This window comes from Suricata suricatta, chromosome X, assembly GCF_006229205.1.
Source record: "Suricata suricatta isolate VVHF042 chromosome X, meerkat_22Aug2017_6uvM2_HiC, whole genome shotgun sequence".
Taxonomy (NCBI): domain Eukaryota; kingdom Metazoa; phylum Chordata; class Mammalia; order Carnivora; family Herpestidae; genus Suricata; species Suricata suricatta.
This window is the reverse complement of record NC_043717.1, coordinates 17652455-17677855: the sequence shown is the minus strand read 5'-3', so window position 1 is coordinate 17677855 and position 25401 is coordinate 17652455. Positions and strand designations below refer to the sequence as shown.

Below are 25401 nucleotides of genomic sequence, written 5' to 3'. Positions count from 1 at the left end.
TAAAAACCTAAAAGAAACTGAAAGAAATATAACTGTTTTTAATGTGAATAACACAAGCTATATAGAAAGAAAATAAAACTAATCAAAATAATTTGGAACACTGTACTTTGATTATATGCCTTCAGTCTAAATACAGAAAAAGAACTAGAAAGAAATCTTAAACTCTTTGATGTGAATTTGTTTTCCATAGTGACTTGGGTAGAGCAATTCTGAAACAATTTTACATATATTTCATAATGAAAAAAATCAAATATTGATGTTTCAGGAAGGAACCCAAGATCTCTCATTTTTAGGGTGAAAGAAATTTAACACGAACTAGGAGAAAGCAAGGCCAAAAAAAATTCATGGCATTGGATTTGAGTGAGAAATTCCTATGTGGCGATTAGTGTCCAAGTAATGATTTCTAGATACCATTCCACGAGAAAAAAGGAAATGGCTGGTTCCAGGGCTGCAGGAAGGAAAATACAAGATGCATCTGGGCCATCTTTTTGTGCCATAAATTAAGGAAGCACTTTAAAAAACATAATGACATTTCAACAAAATCTACAAGCCAGCCTGAAGGAGCTGAGGCTAGCTAAATTTGGGGGAAATTAGTAATAAAATGAATGACAGAAATGAAATATAACCTGTTGTTTAAAATGAAAATTCATTAGTTCATACTAACACACACACGCACACGCACACAAATAAATGGGGAGGAGGGAAAGCTCTCCCTTACAGGACCCTGCCAAGTTCAAAAACACAGAGGAATTGACAGAGTTAGGCAATGGTCATTTCAGATAAAAATCATTAATGGATGTTAATGCTGTTAGCTAAGTTTGGCTAACAAGATATTTGCCTAGACTAAAAATATCTTCCCCTAATTTCTTATTAATTACAAAGGAAAATTTCAGTGGAGAGACTTGGCGGGTACATGCATTCCAAGTGATCGAAGTTTACATCACAAATAATGAGGAAAACAGACTTCAAGCAGCTCCTGATATGAAGCACTAGAAACAAGACAAAATACAAGTCGTGTCCCGACATAAATGCATAATCTGGATCTCAGCATAACATAGCATTAGATAAACATAAAGTGAGAGTTGTTGAACAAAATAATTGGTCCATATTCTGTAGTACTTTTATATAAAAAGAGACTTAAAGAGACATGACTCCGGTGGTGATCCAGGACAATGTCCAGTACCAGGAGGGAATTCCAATATAAAGAATGTCATTAGTACAGTTGGCAAAGTTTGAATATGTACACATGCACAAAATATTAGATAATAATATTGTATTAGTATTAAATTTGAATTTGATGCTAGTACTGCTTTTTCTTAAGGCTGTGTGAGCTAAAGTAGTAAGGGGTAACGCATCATGTTGCTGATTAGTGATTGACTTCAGTAACTCAGCACAACTAATAAATAACAATAATCAAATTTATTGCAGTATAACACAGCTTATAAGTATATTGTTTTTTGAGTATGAAATATAATAGTTTTTATTATCTTATATAAGAGGGGAGCAGATGTGGCAAAGTGTTAACATTGAGTCTAGGTTAAGCGTATCTGGGAATTCATTTTGTTAGTCATGCAACATATATGCAAGTTTAAAGATTTGTTCAAAATAAAACTAAACAATGAAAAGAAAATGATTTAGGGAATATATTTATCTGTAATTTAACATTTAAAATATGTTGTTCATAAATCTTCTCACTGCTTTTTTACACACCACAGAACAGTATGCCTGAGACTTCACATATTCTGTAATAATTGGCACATACTCAATATGTAAAGAACTAGAAAAATAATTTGTACCCAATATACTCTAATTGGCTAGGTTTTGTGACTCATGCATCCATTCTTAGAATGTGAGCCCAAATAAGGGTTATTACTCAAGCCTATATGCATATCTTGTGCCAAACTTAAAAAAACATAAAAGACACTTCACTCTAAATTGGGACACTTACTTTGATCAGTAATTTTATTTTTATTACTTTTTTTCATTTAATGATCAATGATTAGAGGAGCTGTTAGTTGGCATTGGCCATAATTTTTTAAAAATTAATCTACAGAATAAATTCTAGATAAATTCAAAAGATAACATAGATTCTCAAAAAGTAATTTGATCTCCCTTAACCAAGATGCTTTAAATTAAAGACCTGGATGAATTAAATATGATTTCCCTGCCATGTGCCAAAGCCTTTTCAAAATGCTCTGAAGTGTACTTATGACTAGATAAAGTGTTTTTTATCCTATCGATCAAAAATTTAATATATACTTAGATACCGATGACTAATGGGACAAACCAGAACTACTTGTTGGAGAGAAAAATGGCTATATAGAATTTGACAGAAATATCACGAGAATAGACACTCCTATGTAAAGTATCTTGGATGACTTTTACAAATATGCTTTCTGGACTTATAATTCCAAGTATATGGAGTAGATCTACTTGTCCTATTATTCCCACTAAATTCAACTAAAAAAACTCTAAGTGTATGTATAAATAAACATAGAAAGGCTCTAAAAGAATGGAGTAAGAAGGCAGATCTGCTAGGGACCGCAGGACCTGAGGAAAACCAGGGTGGTGAGTACTTGGGGTTCTCTTTTTGCCTTATACCTTCCACAGTTGAAGCTAAAGAAGCTGGCAACCTGGAAACACTAATGGGTGCAGATAAAAAATATCACCGGGTGAATTATAATCACAGCCTCACCCATAACTAATTTAGATGATTTAGATGATGAGAATTTGGACCTTTAAGCTGACAAGACTTAGATGAAAATTTGGACTTGAGTTGATGCTGTAATGGATTGATACTTTGGGGGACCTTTGGATGGGGTGAATGTATTTTGTGTGGGGTGGCCATGTATCTTTGTCAAAGGGTGGACTGTAGTAGAATAATTGGCCCCCCAAAGATATCCAAGTTCTGGTGCCTAAAACCTGATAACATCTTACCTTACATGGCAAAAGGGACTTTACAAAGGCAGTTAAATTAGGAACTGTTTTTTTTTAATATTCTCTTCTCCAAAAGGACATTTATTTATTTGTTTTATTTAAATCCAAGTTAGTTAACATACAGTGTAGTGATAGTTTCAGGAGTAGAACCCAGTGATTCATACTTACATATAACACCCAGTGCTTATCCCAGTAAGTGGCCTGCTTCATGCCCACCACCCATTTAGTTCATTCCCCCACCTACCTCCTCTCCAGCAACTCTCAGTTTGTTCTCTGCATTTGAGAGTCTCTAATGGTTTGCCTCCCTGTTTTTATCTTATTTTACCTTCTGTTCCCCTATGTTCATCTGTCTTTTTTCTTAAATTCCACATATAAATGAAATCATATGATATTTATCTTTCTCACTTAGCATAATACATTCTAGTTCCATCCAAGTTGTTGCAAATGGCAAAATTTCATTCTTTTTGATCACTGAGTAATATTCCGTTGTGTATGTGTGTGTGCGTGTGTGTGTGTGTGTGTGTGTGTGTGTGTGTATGTATGCACATCACATCTTTATCCTTTTATCAGTCAGTGTACATTTGGGCTTTTTCCATAATTTGGCTATTGTTGATAGTGTTCTATAAACATTGGGAAATAGAAACTTTTAAATGAGATTATTCTGATTTTCTTGGTGGTCTCAGTGTAATCACAGTGGATCCTTATAAGGGGAAAAGGGTGGCAGGAGCAACACACTTCTAAATTATCCATAGGTCAAATTATCAAGGGTGATAAAAAAATGGTTAAACCGAACACAAATAAAAATGCAGCACTTGAAAATTTGTGGGACACAGCAAAAGCAATGCTGAGGGGGAATCTTCTAGTAGTAAATGTATATATCAGAAAAGATGGGTCTACCTGGGTGGCCTAGTCAGTTAAGCGTCCGACTTTGGCTCAGGTCATGATCTCATGGTTTGTGAGTTCAAGCCCCATATCAGGCTCTGTGCTGGCAGCATGGAGCCCACTGAGGATTCTCTGCCCCAAAAATCCTTAATAAAATATTAGCAAATAGAATGCATAATGTATACAGAGAATTTTACCCTATAACCAAGTAGGGTTCATTCCAGGAATATGAGGTTGGTTCAATATAAGAAATTAATCAGTGTAGGAGCACCCTGGTGGCTCAGTCGGTTGAGCATCCGACTCTTGTCTTTGACTCAGGTCATGATCTTGCAGTTCATGGGTTCAAGCCCTGCATCACTGTCTTCACTGGCCATGTGGAGTTTGCTTGGGATTCTCTCTTTTTCCCTCTCTCTGCCCTTACCCCAGTTGTGTGCTCGCTCGCTCTCTCTCTTTCTCTCTCTCTCTCTCAAAATAAATAAATAAACATTTAAAAATTTTTTATAATCAGTGTAGAGATGCCTGGCTGGCTTAGTCAGTAGAGCATGTAACTCTTGACCTCAGGCTTTTGAATTCAAGCCCCACTTTGGGTGTAGAGAGTACTTAAAAATAAAATCTATAAAAAAAATGAACTAATGGAATTGTCTAAAGAAGAAAAAATGACAATTATATAAGTGAGTGCAAAAGAAGCATTTGACAAAAGTCAACATTGATTTATGATAAAAGCTCTTAGCAAACTAGGAATAGAGGAGAGCTTCCTCAACTTGGTAAAGTGTATCTAGTAAAAACCAACAGCTAACATAATGGCAAAATATTAAATTCTTTCCCATTAAGATTGGCAAAAATGCAAGGATGTCCATTCTCCCCACTCTTATTCAACAGGATGATAGAAGTTCTAGCCAGTGCAACAAGGCAAGAAGTGGAAATAAAAGGCATAGCATTAAGAAATAAAACTATATTTGCAGATGATATGATTGTCTATACCTAAAATTACTAAAAAAGAATCTTCCTAGAACTGATAAATAAGTTCAACAAGTTCATGGGATACAAGCTAAACACAGAAAAATCAACCTCATTTCTTTATACTAGAAATGAACATTTAAACCTTGAAATTAAAAACAGAATCCCATATATAAGTGCTCAAAAATACTTAGCTGAAAATTGAATAAGACATATCAAGGACTGGTATGCTTACATCTACACATTGCTTGTGAAAGAACTCAAAGATCTAAATAAAAGCAGAGACAAACCATATCCAGAGATTGGAAGGCTCAGAATAGCAAAGAAGTCCATTCTCCCCAAATTGTTATATAGGTTTAAGGCAGTTCCTATCAAAATCCCAAGAAGATTTTTATGTGTGTAGATACAGACAAGATTATTCTAAAATGTATATGGAAAGGTGAAAGTACTAGAAGAAATCAGACCATTAGGGAAAAAATTAGGGAGAAATCAGCCTATTTTAAAACTTACTATATAACTACAGTAATCAAGACTGTGGCATAGGTCATATAACTGATGGAACAAAATAGAGAATCCATAAATAAAAAACACGAATATACACAAATGAATTGGGCATCCATGAGTAGGGGGAGGAGGGGGGGGAGGAGGATCTAAGCCTTACACAAAAGTTAGCTAAAAATGTATCATAAACCTAATAGAAAATATAAAACTATAAAACTTCTGGGAAAAGAAATCATAGAAAACCTTTAGGATTTAAGACTAGGCAAAGCGTTTTTAGATTTGATACCAAAAGTATGATCCATAAAAGGAAAACTAGATAAGTTGTACTTAATCAAACCTAAAATCTTTTGATTTGTGAAAGATCCTGTTAATATTAAAATATAAGCTATGGAGTGAGAGAAAACATTTGCTAATCACATATCTGAAAAAGGTCTAGTACCTAGAATTTATAAAGAACATAGGACTCAACAGTCAAAAAGCAAACAGTTCAGTCAGAATATGAGCAAAAGACATTTTAGTGAAGAACATAATATAGATAGCAAATAAAGAACGGTAAGAGATGTTCAACATCTTTAGTCACTAGGGAAATGTAAATTAAACCATAATAATATATCGTTACACACTTTTCAGAATGGCTAAAATTAAAAAAAAAAGTCATAGCACCAAATGCTGGCAAAGATGTGGAGAAGTTAATACAGTGGTGGTGGCAATATGAAATGCTATAGCCACTTTAGAAAAGTTTAAATTTTTCTTTTTTTAAATTTTTTATGCCTTTATTTTATTGTGAGAGACAGAGAGAGTGAGTGAGTGGGGGAGGGGCAGAGAGAGGGAGACACAGAATCCGAAGCAGGCTCCAGGCTCTGAGCTGTCAGCACAGAGCTCGACACACGAGGCTCGAACCCACGGACTGTGAGATGATGACCTGAGCAGAAGTCGGATGCTCAACTGACTGAGCCACTCAGGCGCCCCTGAATTTTCTAAACTTTCTAACTAAACTCTTAATTTTTGAATAACTGTGTATATGCACGAGTTGTACAAAATAATACAGGGAGATTTCATATAATCTTTACTTTGCTTCAGTATATTTTTAATTTTCAGATTGGTTTCATAAAATGTTCATTATTCAGATAAAATATATGGGACAAAATCTATCATTGGATTGATGTTTTCTTCTTGATAGAAGAGAGTAAAATGCATAAATATACAAAATAATAACACAAATCAAATGTATATTTTACTGTTTTTGGGTGTAGTGTTTCAAAGATATCAATTCAAGTTCATTGATAATTTTAAGGTTCTGTTGTTAGATACATACCAATTTGGATTTCATAATTCTGGATGGCTTTATTAATAGCTAATCTTCCTCTTATACCTAATAATATTCATTGTTCTGATCCTAGGAGAGCAAAGTTGGTTTGACATTTAGAAATAAATCAATATAGGTGCCATGTTGCCAAGTAAAGAAGACAGCCCATATAATCATCACATAAAAGATGCAGAAAAAACATATGATAAAATTCAGTAGACATTTATTATTTTAAAAACCTCTGGTAACTAGGAATAGAAGGGAATGCCTTTAACCTGATAAAGGGTAGCTATGAAAAGCCTGCAACTAACAGAACACTTAATGGTGAAAGATGAAATATTTTCTTCCCTGGATAGAGAGCAAGGCATGGACATTTGCTTTCCCCATTTTTACTTAGCATTGTGTAAGAGATCTTAGCCACCATAATGAGGTGATAAAAAAGAAATCACAAAGCATAATGATTAAAAATAAAGGAAAACTGTCACTGTTTACAGATGACGTGATTGTATACAGAGAAAACACTACAAAATCTTCAAAGAGAATTCATAGAACTGATACATTAATTTAGTAAAGAAAGTATACAAGCTCATTATATATAGCTATTGTATTTTCATGTACTATAAGTAAACATTTGGAAAATTAAACTTTTAAAAATCCACAAGGTCATAAACAATAAAATACCAGATTATATTTAATGATAGGACCTGCATTTCTTTTACAGGTTGAGAGAAATGAAAGAACATCTAAGTGGAACAAAATAATAGGCTTAGAGAACAAATATTTTTGAAATGTCTTTTCTCTCTAAATTTATCTATAAATTCAGCACATTCTCAAGCAAAATTTGACTTTTAGGTATCTGTGTATGTGTGCATACACACGCACAATGAAAATTATGTGCACAGAATGATTTGAACAAGAATGTTAATAGCACCTTTTTCATGATAGTCAAAGTCTGGAAGAACTCAAGTACCTCTGTACAGGAGAGTGGATAATTATATTATTGTAAATTTCTGTAATGTCATACTGATTCAGCAATATAAAAGGAGGAAATTCCTGAAAAAGAAAAACATGGATGAATCTAAAACAAAAACATTAAATTGAGCAAAATAAAGCCAGAGACAAAATAATACACTATTATTTCATTTATGTGAAGTCCAAGAGCAGGCAAAAGTAAGCTATGTTGATTGAAATCAAAAGTTTTTAGCCATAAAGCATCTGGGATGATGGTCTTTAAAGGGACAGAAGAGGATTTTCTGGGATAATAAAAACTTTGCATATTTTCTTTCAAATGTTCATGATACACATGTAGCAATGGTAAAACCTCATCTAACTGAAGAGTTAGGATCTCTTTATGTTAATTATAGTTCAATAAATTACTGTTACCCTGGCTGCTATTGACCAATTCATTGGCCTCACAAGTGTTAAATTCTGAATATAAAGTATTTTGGGTATTTATTAAAAACATTTTTAATGTTTTTTTACATTTCTTTTTTAAGAGAGAGACCAAGCATGAGCAGGGGAGGGGCAGAGAGAAAGGGAGACAAAGAATCGGAATCAGGCTCCAGGCTCTGAGCTTTCAGTACAAAGCCCAATGGGAGACTTGAACCCATGAACTGTTGAGTTCATGACCTGAGCCAAAGTCAGCCATTTAACTGACTGAGCCACCCAGGCACCCCAGTATTTTGGGAATTAAAAAAAAATTCTCCAACTTTGTCTATGTAAGTCATAGAGGACAAGTGAAACTTTTCCAAAAAGAACTAATTTTTTGGACACAGGACATTGGCAGAGAAAGTTTGTAAAAAAGAAAAATGCCCAACAGATAAACATTGCAGGAGAATTGCTTTCCTCTCCAGGGTTGTTCCAACTGCCTTGAGGCTGTATGGTTAGAATTCACAATACCAGACAGGAATGTCCTTGACACGGTTATGATGATCTCCATCATTGCTTCAGCAAGAGTAATGTTTTAGTGTCTTTTTTCTTTCTCTTTAAATTATGCTGTTAGCTTTAAGCCTCAGGGCAGAAGTACAGTAAAGTGGATAACTAATTGAAATATTTAAAACAACCAGACAGCAGTATTCATGAGCCATCACAATGAACTAGCACAGAAAACTTCCTTCTCAGTGTAAGTATTGATTTGATTAGTAAAGATGTTTACCTGCAGACTAAAGGTTCATCAAGGACAGAAAATTGTCTTTTATTCCACATAACATCTTCTTTCACAATGTTAGACACAAATGTGTTAAAAAAACCACTCCTTTTAACATAAGCAGAAGCTGTGCTATGTAGACATTGTCCGTGGAGGTATATCAGTTAGTTAAATATTGCTGTAATGGTGTTGCATAACACACCACCCTGAAGTTCCCTGGTTTCAAACCGCAATCATTTATTCTCATGGATCTGCTTTGCTGACTCATACACCTGTGGGGAAGGAACTGCAAAGTCACATGGCACAGGTTTTGGATACCAGGAAGAGTGAAGCTTTAGAACCAATGATGTAATCCACTGTGTGGGGATCTCGAGTTTTGAATAAAAATTCTAAGAAGCCTGTTGGTGAAGTATGAGTCTGAGAGTGTATTGCCCTCCTGAATCACCTTGATGATATATCAAAGTAAACCAGGATCCTTCAACTTTATTGCCTGCAATATAGTCTTGCCTGGAGAATGAATTCTTCTGTTTCACTTTTTCTATAGATCAATTTGTGGGTAATTGACATCTAAACAGTATTGAATCTTTCTACCTAGGAACACAGTATATCTCCAATATGGCGTGAAATTCCTATTGCCTTTAGTTTTTAATTTTAGAATTTATTTGACCCTTAGTTATATAAAGCCATCTCTTTCTCTCCTTAAAAGCAAGGAACATTTTGATTATTTAGAGATATACATAATATTACCCAGGTGGAACACAGGGTCTTTTGGGTCAAACTTGTCTAAATTAAGCAGGTTTGGGTTGAGTGTACTGCAAAATAAGGAAACTTAATATTGCAGATTTTGGCAACTAAGTTTAAACTTCAGTCCCATTGCTAACACTTGTCCCATCTCAAATAAAAATTGACAGCATTAAGGATGATAGGTAAATGCTTGAAAGGGCAGAGTAATAAGGCAACTAAACTAGTATAATGGTTTTTGATCTTACACACGATCAGCTTAGAACTTATTAAAAATTCCTTATCAGTATGCAGTGCCTTATGCACCAAACTTTGTACACATAGTCTTCATTCTTCCCTGAGGTAATAAATCCCCCTCCCTACTTTCCTGTTTCCCTGCCAACCCAGATTAATATTCTAAAGTCAGATTTGGTATGGGATTGCAAAGATCAGGAATTAAATTGAAGACTTTTTTTTAAAGCCTCAGGCTTTAAAATTTTCATAACATTTGAAAACTAACATGCAGTTCAGCCTTTTTCCAAAAATTGTCAGCTGAAGATCAATCTGGTTGCCTTTCTGTCTTGATGACTATAGGATTCCAGTGGTTACGTCAGAGACCAGATGGATCTCGGCCCCTTAGAACTTTAGAAGTGGCATCCATGTTCCCCAACTACCCAAGTTTGTGTTTAAAAATTTTTTTAATGTTTTATTTATTTTTGAGAGAGAGAGACAGTCAGACAGTGTGAACAGGGGAGGGACAGAGAGAGAGGGAGACACAGAATCCAAAGCAGGCCCCAGGCTCCAAGCTGTCAGCACAGAGCCTGACATGGGGCTCCGAACTCAAGAACGGTGAGATCATGACCTGAGCTGAAGTCAGATGCTCAACCCACGGAGCCACCCAGGCTCCCGGACACAAGTTTGTATTTTTACCCAGATGAATAAAGGAATATAATTTTAATCTCTAGGGAGTCTACCTTTTGCCAAGTATACATGAAGTCTTCCTCCTCTCCTAAGGTTGAGAAAATGGACCTTTGCCACATCACAAATCACAGAAAGAGGGGAGAGAAGCCACGAATACATGATAGGATAATACTGTATGGTATCACCCAAGATCCCCAACTGCAACAATACAGAATTTTGAAGAATTGCTCAGTAGGTTGTCCCAGCATGGTGACTGTGGGTATCGTTGCTCAGAAGTAGTGGCAAGGGAGAAGTACCAGGCCTATCTGCTTCCTAGGAATGTAGAACTATTCTAGGAAGAATGACAGTCTCCACAATTCATAGAGGAACATTTTAGAGCTACCTTCAAGAGTTGTATATAAGGACTCCCTATGGTAAGTTTTCTGTGTCTCAAAGGTCTTGGAAACTGTGACTCACCAGAGATATTAATGACAAAAGCCCCTCAAAAATGAATGAAGTGGCTAAAAATCACAGATAATTAAACTACTGCTTTGGAGAACAGTTCACTGACAGGAACTATCACCAGAATATTTTTGGCAAGAACAATCCCTGGTAGCGTGAAACGACTTTGAATTTAAGGAACTCGAGGTCTCTGGTTTTCTCTGGCATCATAACATGTATTAGTGTCTTTCCTCATGCGTAAGGGGATTTGATTTTAGATTGGCCTATTAATAGAGTTCACAATCAGAAAGAATAACAGTTTTTCACAAAAACCAACTTAAAATTGGAAATCCCTAAATCTTATATTTGGACTAACCAGTTATGGTAACCTTGAACTCCAACCCATATTTTAGATCCCAGTTAAGTCTGAGAATAGCGGATTATACAAGGATGGAAATGTCATGGACCTACAAAATGGGCTTGTTTTTGTCTATTTCTCTTAGTTTTCATTGAAATGCACATTTGACAGTAGACAGAGCATATTGGCTGCATACTGATTGCAGCCTAATATAATGAGAAAGAATAGAGCAGGAGATGATAGCTGTAGTAAAAAGAATTCACTTTGATAAATGTGGATGTCACTAATGCAAATTTAATTGGAACGGATGAATTTTTTGAACTTGGTGTTTTGCCTGATCTCTAATAGAATGTGTAGGGATATAAGAATTTGTAACAGAAGACTATTTTGTCCGTTTTTAGATTTCATTTAACATCCTCATGTAACACTTGTATTTAAATTAGAAGCCAGTATATGTCCTGTTCTCCATATTATATAGGTAACAACCATAACCAGTCTAGTAATCGTGATATTGTATCTGCTAAGAGGGGTACAGATTGTCCTCACAAAAATAAAATCTCAACATTTAATTTTGTTCAACCTTCAAGTGATAGTTTATCATCAAGAAGTCCCATGTACACTTGGGGCTGGGGTACATATTGAACTTCTGGACACCTCCCTGTCTGTCCTGGGAATGTGAGTCACCTGGATTTTCACAAAGAGCTGTTGTTTTTTCTCATTTCTTAGACTTTGATTTTGCAGTATTCTGGGCGCCATTTTCATAGCATATCAGAAACAACGTATCTGAGTGCCAAAGTGTTACTTTTATACCTTCTGGATTTCCACCTTAAGGAGAAAATAGCCAAATACTATTAGGATAATATCTATGAACCTGTGGCTATCGATGGCGTCTTGTTGATGCATGCCATACTTAGGTAATTTAAGTGCGGGTACAGCCCTGTTTGGACTCATACTTTATTGAGATCAGCCAAGAAAGGAGTAAAGTGGAAGGAGGAAAAGGAAACTCCTGAGACAGAATAAGGGGTTTTGTTGACACATACCTGGTAAATAAATTAATTATGTAGAAGGAACTGGCCACTAGACATTTTGCTATCAAACATCCTACTTTTTAAAATTAAAATCCTTCACAAAAACCTTTCCTATAACATTTTCCTCCAAATAAATTGAATTTGTAATGCTCTAAGCTGTCAAGAAATACGTTTTGGAAGTTACTTGCATCTCTGTAAAATGCAGTTGATAAATGAAATAAAACTATATTACTGCTTATTCTTTTCTTTCATAGGAATTTTAAGTAGCTAGAGTTATAGTTATTTGTTTGGTACCAATTAATAACTCATTCTTAAAACCACTGTATTTAGTTTTCTTGAGTGGTCAACTATTACAACAATATGCACCATAACAATCAACCACAAATATCTTGGTGACATATAATAATAAGAATTTATTTCTCACATGTCTGTGGGTAGGTAGGCTGTAGGTTGGCCGATATAGCCTAAGCTTCACTTCTGTGATTTTGCTGAGATAGCTCATCTCCATCCTTCACTCAAAAGATGAAATCATGTTTCATAGGTAGGTCATCCCCCTCCTGAGGTCAGTAGGCTCATCCGGGCATGTTTTCTCACGATAGTAGCAGAAGTGCCAGAGACTAAGCCCACTTATAAAAGAGCTTTTATACTTTGCACACGCTTAAACATTGCACACATAAATTCTGCTATCATTCTGTTAGCCGAAACAAGTCATATCATCTAATGTGAAACCAAAGGTGGGGAAATAGACTTCAAGTCTTTAACAGGGGGAGCTACAAAATCACATGGCAAATGGCCTGAGATGAAAGATGAAAAAAGAATGGGGTCATTAATGTAATCTAACATTTTGTAAACCCAAATGTGACATTTCTTCTCCATTTCTCTTTTCAGATGTACATGCATACATATTTGCACAAAAATATATACACAGCATATGTGTGTATGTAAGGATATGATATGTGTTTATAATAGGTACACAATTCTTTGATTAAGTACTAGTATTTTCTTATATAGAAATGTCATTTATTTAAATAAACACACCACTGAGAAGAAACCTATTGGTGAGAGATAAAGGCAACCTGAATCAATTTATATGATCAGTGGATTCTGCACTGTCCCCCACATGCTTTATTGAAGTTGCAGTGCATAAGAATAGTATATATGAATGTATTCAAGTGACCAAGTAACCTTGTTGGATAAGATGTTTTTCAGTGCTTTCTTTGAATATATCAGTCACATAGATAATCCACATTTCTTTTTACCAAAAAATTATAAAATGCATTTCACTTGTAGAGATTGCATTGAGAAATTGTCTTGAATAAGTCAGCAACGTAGAGGGAAAAATCCCCACACACTAGGCATATCTTTCTCAGAATCCTGTGTATTGCAAAGAGATAGATAAGTAATTGCCTCTAAGGAAATCTCAACGTAGCCTTGTTCAGGTACCTGAGTCACTCTTTAACATTGCCAGTGTGACACTTCCAATTTTTCACAACTTTGATAAATCGCCACGCCTTACAGAGCTGAGTATTACAGTGTATCTGCACTCTTACCAGATCTCATTGCCCTCCCAGCCCAATCACAGAAAGGAGAGTAACTCATCAAAGAATTTTCCCTCCTTCAGCCCTGACCTTCAGTCATTGTTTATCTCATTTCCTAGTGCATCCCCTCTGCCTTGTACCCCCTTTTTCTTGCTTGGGTTCGCATTTCCCAGGCCTGTGAAAGAATTTCCTCAAAAGAACCTCTCCTCTCCATCTACTCATCTAATCTAATCCATCGTGTGTATTATTCTCAGAGTTTAACCAATATCCTCCCACAGAACACATATATACATGCAAGTCTAAGACCTTCTATCTTCTGCGTATGCTGGCTTTATTCTGGACTGTTCCTTTTTTTCCCCAGTTTAATCTCCCAACCCATACCTTCATACAGTCAAAGATGACCAGCTCATCCTACTTTGCCTGGACTCTCCAGGGTTTAGCTATGAAAGTCCCACATCAATTCCAGACAAACCTGTGTGGTTGTTTACTCTAACATACTCTCACTCATTCAGACACACACCACATAATTTATTTAATGAATATTTATTGCACACCTACTGTGTGCTCGGCACTGTTCTCGATAGTGAAGATTTAGCAGTAAACAAAAAGACAAGGTCTTTTCTTATAGATTTAAAAATTCTAATACACAGAGATAGATGATACACAAAAGATATATCCATGGTGATAACTTCTGTGAAGAAGAAAAAGCAAAGGAGAGTGAAGAAGTGGCTGAGTGAGTCATGGATCTATATTTACAGGGGAAAAGGCAAGTTCTGACCAAACTTCTACATACATTCTATGGTTAATAGTGTGTCTCCTCATGTGTCCTAAAGTATCCAATTCATTCTTTCATGGGTTCATTAATGTATTATCTCACACCATAAGTTTTATTCAATACCTACTACTCCCTAGACATGGTTTTAGAAATTGGTGACAAAAGAGTGAATGACTCTCACCTACTCCCCACTCTCATGGTTCTTATAGTTAAGCACAAGAAAGATTTGAACCAATGATCACACAGATATGTTTATAATTGTAAAATGTGTTAAGAACTAAGAAGAAACTGAAGGGAAAACTATGGGTATTTGACAGCAGAATCTGATTTTGATTCAGGAATTAAGAATACTTTCAGAAAAGTATAGACTAGTAGAATTAGCTAGGGAAGGAGAGTTGGAGCAGGAAAACATTGTAGGCCCAAGGAGATGGGCATGTGAAGCTCTGAGGAAGGGAAATAAAGGCTTCTTCTGGAACAGAAAGAAAGCCCATCTGTGTGGAACAGGTGATGTAACAGGTGATGAGTGCTGATTAGAGAGTAGAGAATCGATCAGGGAGGTTTTTATATTCTGAGAAACCTTGGTCTTGGTTGCACTTTGGAATCACCTAGGGTTTTATAAAATCCTGTCGCCTGGTTCCCTAGGGAGAACTCTCTAGGGAGAGTTTCTGGTTTTGAGTACAGATTGGGTGTTAGGTTTTAAAATATTTGTTAGAGGGATGCCTAGGTGGCTCAGTCGGTCAAACGTCTGACTCTTTGGTTTCAGTTCAGCTTCTGATCTTGCAGTTTGTGGGTTTGAGCCCCGCAGTGGGCTCTGTGCTGGTGGCTCAGAGCCTGTTCAATACTGACCGTCTCTCTCTTTCTTTCTCTCTCGGTCTCGCTGTCTCTCTCTCTCAAAATAAATAAATTTAAACCATATTTCTCATTGGTGAATATTTTTCCCAGTTACAGGCTCTCACCTGTTTCTTCATACAAAAAAAGACCTCACCCCAGTTTTTACATATTAGAACCTGCATATTTTCCCCCAGGTTCAAGTGTTGTTTTTTTCTTGGAAATTTTTCTTCCTTCTCCTGCTGAAGACAACCAATTGTTCTCTTTTCTCTTTGCCCTTTGATGTCTTGTTTAGATACAGCATTAAAGAGCATCAGAAACTAACACTCTGATTAAATTGCAGACAACTTTGAACTATTTTTCTCACCCATCACTTACTTGTTTGTCTCTGTCTCATTTCCATCCTCCGCTCTGCCTCTCAGAATGTTAGTACCGTGACTTGACTGCAGTAGATATTAGGTATGAGTTGATTAAATTGAATAGACTACCACCTTAAGCGGAGACAAATGCCCAAGACAGTACAGTATCTCTAAATCTTAGATTCACATTCATGAGGGTGAGTAAGCTTACATCTAGTCACATTACTTGGCTGTCTCTGAGATAAGCACAGGCAAATGTAATTGTCATTTTTTATTTAGTGTTCTAAGATGAGATGGAAAAAAGATGGTGTTCTGCAGCCTCTAAATTTGATCTTACTTTAATGGTTTTATTTTCCATTATAAGTTTTTAAAAGTTGGGGATAAACATGTCGAACTCTTCTTTATTCCTATTTTTCTGGTGAACCATACATCTAAATAGTGTTCATTTGCTTTGGATGCTCCTGGCATCATTTTTAGCTAGTGCCTCTGATCTTGTTAAAGGCACAATCCATTTTTATTTTTAATCAAGAATTCTGTCTTTGATAGTGAGTTACTGAGAAAGGAATAGATAAAAACTGAACTATCCAGAGGGAATTTCCCTGGCCTGCTTTGTGGAGATAGTCCGACATCAGGCAGGGTTATTAATCATGCCTCTCTTTACAGACCTCAAGTTCTTGCTCCTGTTGAAGAAAAACTAATCATCTAAATGAAAATTCAAATCATCTAAATGAAAATTCAAATACTGTATTTCAAACATTCTTGCATGAAAACTAACATACATCATTAATTCCATAATCTGGAAGCACAGATGAGTGGAAGGCAGAATAAGATTTCTATCCTAAAACTGTTGTATCATTTTGACTGCCTTTGATGGCAGGTAGAACAAAAGTAAACTCAAAGAAATTTCAAAAGTAGGAAGCATTTTATCTCACTGACCAAAAAGACCTTTCCAGGGTTGGTTACTTCATAGGCTCATTGATAGATACCTTTAAGGATCAGGTTTTTCCAGTATTTGTTTTGTCATCCTTCCTGTTTCAAGGAGGTCCTCAGGTTAATTCCTCTCATAGTTGTAAGATGGCTGCCACAGTTCCAAGCCTCACATCCAAACACAATACCCAGAGAAGGATTCCTTGGCCTTCTTTGGTTACAAAAAAAAAAAAAAAAAAAAAGCCAGGAACACTTCTGAAGTTGTGTTCTTGTTTACCACATAGATGACTTCCTCTCACCATTTTGTTGACCAAAATTCCCCAACAGATCTACATCCAGAGGAAATGATACTGCCAAGAAGTATCTCTTGAGGCTGATTCCCAAAACACATGGCGCTCTGGAGGAGAGTAGATACTTGAACAAGACTGAGAAAAGGTAAGAGAATGAGAACAGTGGGAGGGAACCAACTAATAGTGTCTGTCAAAACTGGCATGAGACTTAGGAGATAAAGTGTAGACCATTATATTTCTTCAATCTGGGAGGTTACAACTTTAAAGTCAGAGGCTTAAGAAAGGCTACTTTAAAATTTTGTTGATTTTAAGTTTCAAAAATGTGAGGAAAAGCCTCTTTTAAGAAAAAACAGTATTCACATTAGTTTATTTGTTATATTAAAATATTGCAAACCAAGTCCTGGCCTAGAGGATTTTAAATAACCAAGTCTTTAAAAAATTTTTCATCAGTGGCCTCTGGATTTCTTTCTCCTGTGGTTTTTTTTTTTAATGAAACAAAATCTTAGCACTGTGGACATTTTTTATACCATGTGTGTCTATAGTGTGAAGATGTGATGTTGTTGGGGGGCTGGGGAGTGGTCGGGGTGTGGGTCAGCAATTGGTGTCAGGGTTTGGAATTGGGGTTTGTGTTAAGGAAGATAAGCTGTTAGAGTTGGAAGGATAATGAGTATATCTAAAATTGAGGGAGAGAGAGGGATGGGACTAAATAAACTGTAGAGCTGCAGCAGGGAAGCAATTCCCAGATTGGAGTTTACTTTCATAGAGAAGTGAAATTCTAAGGGGCTATTGCTAAATAGACTGTATAAATTACTCAGATGGAAAAAGCACCATTTTCCTGCCCAGGAAACAGTGCAATATTTGGTGGTCAGAGGATTATTCTACTCATTTGCACAAGGAATCTCAAATATCTGTGATGTTTTGACATCTCAGGAGGGTAAGCACACCAGTCCAGAAATGACTGGAGAACCTTGCGTGAGGACAGACACCAGTGGGCAGTGGGGAGGGTTCTCCCTTCAGTATGTTTGACAGCAGAGGCCATGACAGGGGATACAAGCCATAAACATGTTTACTCTCTCAGGTAATGAGAAAGGTTTTATTGTTTTCTTGTACCTAGTCAGATGTTTTTTCTCCAATCCCAAATTCTCTGTTAGAAGTTGATTTAGGATTTTTGTACTGATGTTTACAATTGCTTTTTTTCTCTTACTGTTCTTACTCAGTTTTGTTATCAAGGTTGTATCAGTCACAGTAAATGATATAATTAGCTTTCTCTTAATTTGGGGGGGGGTTTGAAACATTTGTAGAAGACAGGTCTTCTGAGTTCCTGGAATATCCAGTAAATATTTGCCTGCGGACTCACCCAGCCCTCTTCTCGTTTCTGACCTGGGATTGCTGCTGTTCTTTTTCCTCTACACAGTTTAGTTTCTTGAAATGTTACTGGTATTTGCATATTTTCTATTTCTGTCTGGGTCACTTTCGGTAATTATAATTTCTAGATTATCCATTTTATTTAATTTTTTCAAAATATTGGGAACATTTCTTTTACATCAATTTGAGTTTCAGAATGGTTCGCTGTATAAGACTGATTATGTCTCACAGGTAAGATAATGAGCCTGAACATAACTGAATAATACAGAGTCATACTATTAACCTGGAACATCAATCACCATGGGTATATTTTAAGGATCAGGCTTGCTGTGGTATGTTTTAGGGGAGAGAGTGTCAAGAATGATATTGACCGAGATTGAAGCATATCCTTATTTGGAAAATACTACAAATGCTGCTTTAACAGGTGACAGAGGTCCATGGGTAGAGCAGTAATATGTGCCAGCAACCCTTCATCTCTTGTCTGCAAACCAAAGGGTGGATTACAGTTTATATTCATTTAAATATGAATTTACATGTATTGAAAGACAAAAACATTAAAATTTCTTTTAATGTTTATTTACTTATTTTCAGAAAGAGAGCTGGGAGGGGCAGAGAGAGAAAGGGAGACAGACTATCTCAAGCAGGCCCTGAGCTGTCAGCACAGAGCCTGGTGCGGGGCTTCGACTCAGGAACCATGAGATCATGACCTGAGCAGAAATCTGATGGTTAGCCAACTGAGCCACCCAGCTGCTCCAAAAGACAGAAACATTTAAATAGTAATGAGGTTTGAGGGAAATTCATGAAGTTGATCTCTATGAGTGTGAGAGTTTCTTTTTTTTTTTGTCATTTTGATTTCCTGTTCTGTTTCCAGAGTAAAACAGTGCCTAGGACATAGTAAGTGCTTAATAACTTTTTAAATGAAGGAAAATCTGAAAATCTAATTTAATACTTGTAACGACTTTGTTATTATAATTGCAAACACTTACTTTGTGCTTACTCTATAGCAGAAATCATTCTAGGTGCACCTGAGTGGCTCATTCGGTTAAGCAACTGCCTCTTGGTTTCAGCTCAGATCATAACATCTCTGTTTATAATTCAAGTCCCACATCAGGCTCTGCGCTGACAGTGTGGAGCCTGCTTGGGATTCTCTCTCCTTCTCTCTCTGCCACTCTCTCTCTGTCTCACAAAATAAATAAACTTAAAAAATAGAAATCATTCCAATTCTTTACTTGTGTTAATTTATCTAAATCCTTAGGAAATGCATAAAATAGTAACAGCTATGTCTGTCCTTATGCCATTTCTGTATTATTTTGATTCCTGTGGTCTTTGGAATATGTTTTGAAATCAAGAAGTGTGATACTTCTGGCTTTGTTCTTTTTTCTCAAGATTGACTTGGCTATTTGTGGTCTTTTGTGGTTCTATATGAGTTATCAAATTTTTTAAAAAATTCTGTTAACAATGGTATTGGGGTTTCTGTGGGGATTGTGTTGAATATATAGATTGCGCAGGCAGTGTAGACATTGTCACAAATCATAGGATCTTCTCAGTTATTTTATGGTTGAATAATCAGTGTGTATATGTAATGTGTATACACAACTTCTTTATCCATTCATCTGTAAGTAGACACCTAGGTTGTTTCCATGTCTTGGCTCTTGAAAATGATGCTGCTGTGAACATGGGTGCAGACATCTTTTGAGTTACTATTTTCATTTCTGTTGGCTACATTCCCAGAAGTGGAATTGCTAGATCACATGGTAGTTCTGTTTTAAATTTTTTGTGGCCTCCCCATACTGTTTTCCATACAGGGTGTACCAATTTACAGTCAATGCATGAGGGTTCTCTTTTCTCCATATTCATGCCAGCGGTTGCTGGGTCTGTCTCGTTGATGACGGGCATTCTAAGTTGTGAGGTGACACATTGTGGTTTAAATTTGCATTTCTCTAATGATGAGCAATATTGAGCATCCTTTCATGTACCAATTATTAGTATGTCTTCTTTTCAGATGTGTCTGTTCAGGTTATTATTATTTTGGAGGGAATATTTTTTATGAGTTCTTCATATATTTTAGATATTAACCACACATAAAATAAATGATTAACAAATATTTTTTCCCATTCCATAGGTTGTCTTTTTTACTTTGTAAATGGTTTCCTTTGCTTTGCAGAAGCTTTTTAGTTTGACATAGTCTCACTTGTTCTTTTTATAACTTTGTTACTTGTGCTTTAGATATCCTATTCAAAAAATCATTACCAAGACCCATGTCAAGGAACTTTGTTTCCATGTTTTCTTCCAGGAGTTTCTTGGTTTCATGTATTACATTTAAGTCTCTTATCCATTTTGAGTTAATTTTTGTCAGTGGTGCATGTGAATATCCAGTTATCCCAGCACCACTCATTGAAAGAACTGTCTTCTCTCTGTTGAATATCCTTCTCTTAAAGTTTTTATTCTAATTTCCAATAAGTTAATGGATAGTGTTACATTAGTTTTAAGTTTACTCTTTTAGGCATTCTTGGCTCCCATATCAGATATTAGTTGACCATATATGTATGGATTTATTTATGATTTCTTGGTTCTATTCCATTGGTCTATTTGTTTTTTATTCCAGTTACGAACTGTTTTGATGACTATAGCTTTATAATATCACTTGAAATTAGGAAATGGATGCCTCCTGCTATGTTCTTCTTTCTCAGGATTTCTTTGGCTATTTAGGGTCTTTTGCCGATCCATATAAATTTGAGGAATATCCTTTTATTACTGGTGTAAAAAAAAATGCCTTTGGAATCTTGATAGGGATTGCATTGAATCTATAGATGGATTTTGGTAGTACTGACATTTTAACAGTCTTAAGCTTTATAATATCACTTGAAATTAGGAAATGGATGCCTCCTTCTATGTTCTTCTTTCTCAGGATTTCTTTGGCTATTTAGGGTCTTTTGCCGATCCATATAAATTTGAGGAATATCCTTTTATTACTGGTGTAAAAAAAATGCCTTTGGAATCTTGATAGGGATTGCATTGAATCTATAGATGGATTTTGGTAGTACTGACATTTTAACAGTCTTAATTCTTCTAATCTATGAACATGGGATACAGTTCCATTTATTTGTGTTCTCTTTGATTTCTGTCATCAAAGTCTTACAGTTACCAGATGAGAGATCTTTTGCCTTAAATTTATTTCCAAGTATTGTATTGTTTTTTGTGATATATTAAATAGTATTGGTTTCTTTCTTTTTCAGATAATTCATTGTTAATGTACAGAAATAACTACTGATTTGTATATGTTAATTTTGTATCCTGAAACTTCTTTGAATTCACTGATTAGATCTAACAGCTTTTTTGGTTGAATATTTAGGATTTTCAATGTGTAAAATCATTTCACCTGCAAATAGAATTTTACTTCTAAATTTCCAATTCTGATACCTTTTATTTCTTTTTCTTGATCAATTTCTCTACCTAGGACTTCCAAGACTGTGTTGAATAAGAGTAGTGAGAGTGGGCACCTTCTCTTGTTCCTGAACTTTGAGAGAAAGCTTTCCTTTTCACTGGTGAGTGTGACGTTAGCTGTAGACTTGTCATATGTGGTCTTTTTACATTGAGATTAAGTTCCTTCTATGCCTAATTTGTTAAGAGTTTTTATCATCAGTGGATGTTGAATTTTGTCAAATGATTATATGATTCTTTTCTATCATTCCATTAATATCATCTATCATATTGATTGAATGCCTTATGTTGAACCATCCTTGCGTCCTGGGGTAAAGCACACTTGATTATGATGAATGATTCTTCTAATGTGATGTTGGATTCAGTTTGCTGATATTTTCTTGATCATTTTTATGTTTGTATTTACCAGGGATATCTTCCTGTAGTTTTATTTTCTTCTGGTGTCTTTGTTTGGCTTTAGTTTTAGGATAATGCTGGGTTCATACAATGAATTTCACAGAATTCCCTCCTCTTTAATTTTCTGGAGATGTTTCCAAGAGATTGGCATTAGTTCTTTTTTTAAATGTTGGCAGAATTCACCATTGAAGCCATTTTGTGTGTGCTTGTCACAAAAAGAGAAATTCCATTTAGATGAGCTACCTTAAATAGTCAAATTCATAGAGATACAAAGTAGAATGTTGGTTGCTAGATGGTAAGGGGAGAGAGAAATGGGGAGTTATGGTTTAATGGGTATAAAATGTTAGTTTTGCAAGATGAAAAGAGTTTTGAAAATGGTTTGAGTTTTTAGGAACAATGTGAATGGATTTAACACTACTGAGCTATATACCTGCATGTGGTTAAGATCGTCAATTTTGTGTTATGTGTATTTTACCAGTTTATTTTTTTAAATGTATATGAAGCTGCTAATTAGAAGGAGGTGAGATTTGTTTGCAGTGTTTAGTCTGACAATCATAAAACAAGGAGTTAGGATATATCACTGTTTCTTCTAGCTTAAGATAAGTTGTAGATCTGAAAATTGGCTAGAATATGTAGTAGAATTCTGTTTTTATTTGATTTGTGAAATCAACCTTAATAAAATATGTCCATTGCTACTTCAAGGGCCAAATCAGCTATTATTTTTTCTGACACCTATCCCAAAAGAATTCTTTTTTTTTCTTTTGGGTTGAATTCTGTACATATTGCTAGACTAACCTACTTAGTGGTAGTTGTGTTTATCTCTAACATTTAGTGTCAAGGATTACCCTTTAGATAAGTTTGTTTCCTTGGCTCTTAGTATTGTGCCAGTCACAGAGCAGGCAGGAAATAAGAGTTTACTAAATTCACTGAACAAACATTTATTAGGCACGTAATGTACACAAGGACCAAGTATGTTAACCAATTGGAATTTAAATAAAAACTTAAAAAATATATATACAAGGACCAAGATAGATGCATTTTTTAAATGTTGCCTTTATTTATTTAGTACTAGGGAAAACTTCATACAGAAAATGATCTAAAACTTAACCACCATGTTACTCTTATCAAAATAGGCTTAATATGTTTTACTCGAAAGATGTTTGATATTTAATAGAACACAAAATAATAATTTAACTTATGAGAAGAGAAGGCATAATTTTGGAATTTCATGCCTCTGAAAGATAGAGTTGCTTGTGTTAGACTCAAACTTTCTTCTTGATGTCTTTGAATATATGCCATACTTGGTTGTGCCAGTTCTTAAAATTAGACCTGGACTATGCCTTTTATACCTAGAAAAAAGTTCCTGCAACTTGTAGAGCGATTATAATGCCAGTAGTGACAGTACCAAAGTGTAGCTACTAAAAGTAGTTGTTTGAGAATGTGAGGCAACTTAATGGAGTCTTTGTCTATAAGCCAGGGGGACAGTAGCATTTACCATAACCTTTATTGTAGGTCTAAGAAACTGTTGCAAATAAGCACACTTCACTCTGTTTACTGTGAGTTTAAGTGAAAGCATCCTTACTGGTTGTATGTTACCTTATGTCACAATCTACGTTGTGTGTTCTGTGAATGTGTGTTCTTTTGTTTATGGAAGGCTAAGTGGTACTGGCATTTCTTAAATTCACATCTTTGAAAAAACATTCAGTGTATCAAGAAATCTAATTTTTTTTTAAGTTGGAAATTGAGGAGTATTTTTTTCAAGTTGTTATTTAAATTCCAGTTAACACAGTGCTATATTAGTTTCACATGTACAATATAGTATTTCATCACTTCCATATATCACCTGGTGCTCATCCCAACAAGTGCCCTCCTTATTCTCCATCACCTATTTAGCCCATCCACCCACTACTTCCTCTCCTCTGGTAAGCATGTTTGTTCTCCAGAGTTAAGAGTCTTTTTCTTCGTTTGCCTCTCTCTGAGAAATCTAATTTTAATTTTAGTTATTAATCAAAAATCTGTGAGCTTGGTGTTTCAAATAAAGATTAGGACCAAGAGGAACCCATGTCAGTGTTAAACGAAAGAGACTGATCAGCTGATTGGATTCAGAATTGTGAGATCATCCTCCTAGATTTTATAAGCTAAAACAACAAACTAGGGAGTTTGTGGTTTGAATAGTGAAGGAATTTTAAAAGTTGAAAATTGTGTTTTCCATGTTCACTAAATATAGATATATTGGGGCACCTGGGTGGCTCAGTCAGATAAGCATCTGACTTCAGCTCAGGTCACGATCTCAACAGTTTTTGGATTTGAGCCTCTCATTGGGCTCTGTGCTGACAGCTCAGAGCCTAGAGCCTGCTTCACATTCTGCGTCTCCCACTCTCTCTTTCTGCCTCTCCCCTGCTTGCACTCTGAGTCTCTCTTTCTCAAAAATGAATAAACATTAAAATTTTTTTTTAAATAGGGGCGCCTAGGTGACTCAGTCAGTTAAGTGTCCAACTTAGGCTCAGGTCATGCTCTCACGGTTCATGGGTTCGAGCCCTGCTTCGGGCTCTGTACTGACAGCTAGCTCAGAGCCTGGAGCATGCCTTCAGATTCTGTGCCTCCCTCTCTCTCTAACTGTCCCCTGCTCATGCTCTCTCTCTCTCTCAAATATAAATAAAAGCATTTTAAAAATTTTTAGAAACTTTTTAAAATATAGAAATATGAAAATAATTATGGTGATCAGAAACAGTGAATTTATGACAAGAGAGTCATATATAAAACGTCATCAGTCCCTATATTCAACCCCTGGTTACTTTAAATATATACAGTAAGAGCCACTTATGAGGATCATCTGTCCTTATGAGTAGATTAATTATTCTGTGACATGCTGTTACTTTGGTTCTCAACTGAATTCAGAGCCAGTATGAGAATTGGGGATTGTCTGTGACAATTTCTTTTGCATATATAAAAAGTTAAAAGAAAACTACTTAGAAACATTTTTAAAACATCATGAAGTTTTTGTAACTTTATGAAGTAACTGTATAAGTAAGGGTGTTCTAACCAAATGAACCCAAAGAATATGGAAAAAAGACAGAATGTTGTGCAAGTGGCACTGTGACCCGTCCGGCAGGTCGGTCAACGCAGGTTTTGAGGGAGGGAGTGAGAATTGGGGGGCAGGGGGACACAGAGAATGGGGGCAAGAGAAAGTCTCTGATCAAGCCCCACTTTATTGAGACCACGCACGTCTTATAAAGGGTAGAAGGCGGGCAGCTGACGGGAGTTAGTTGCTAAGAAACAAGGGCGAGGACTGCAGCCTCAGCACGC

General features: G+C 35.7%; 1 protein-coding gene across 1 annotated transcript in view; it reads left to right on the top strand.

The window, feature by feature from the left end:
* The window catches only part of LOC115283343 (E3 ubiquitin-protein ligase RNF168-like), a 119044-nt gene that overhangs the window by 7703 nt on the left and 85940 nt on the right, over nt 1-25401 (top strand). Inside the window, 1 exon segment of the mRNA XM_029929625.1 lies at nt 16931-17038. Coding sequence (XP_029785485.1) covers nt 16931-17038 — 108 coding nt within the window.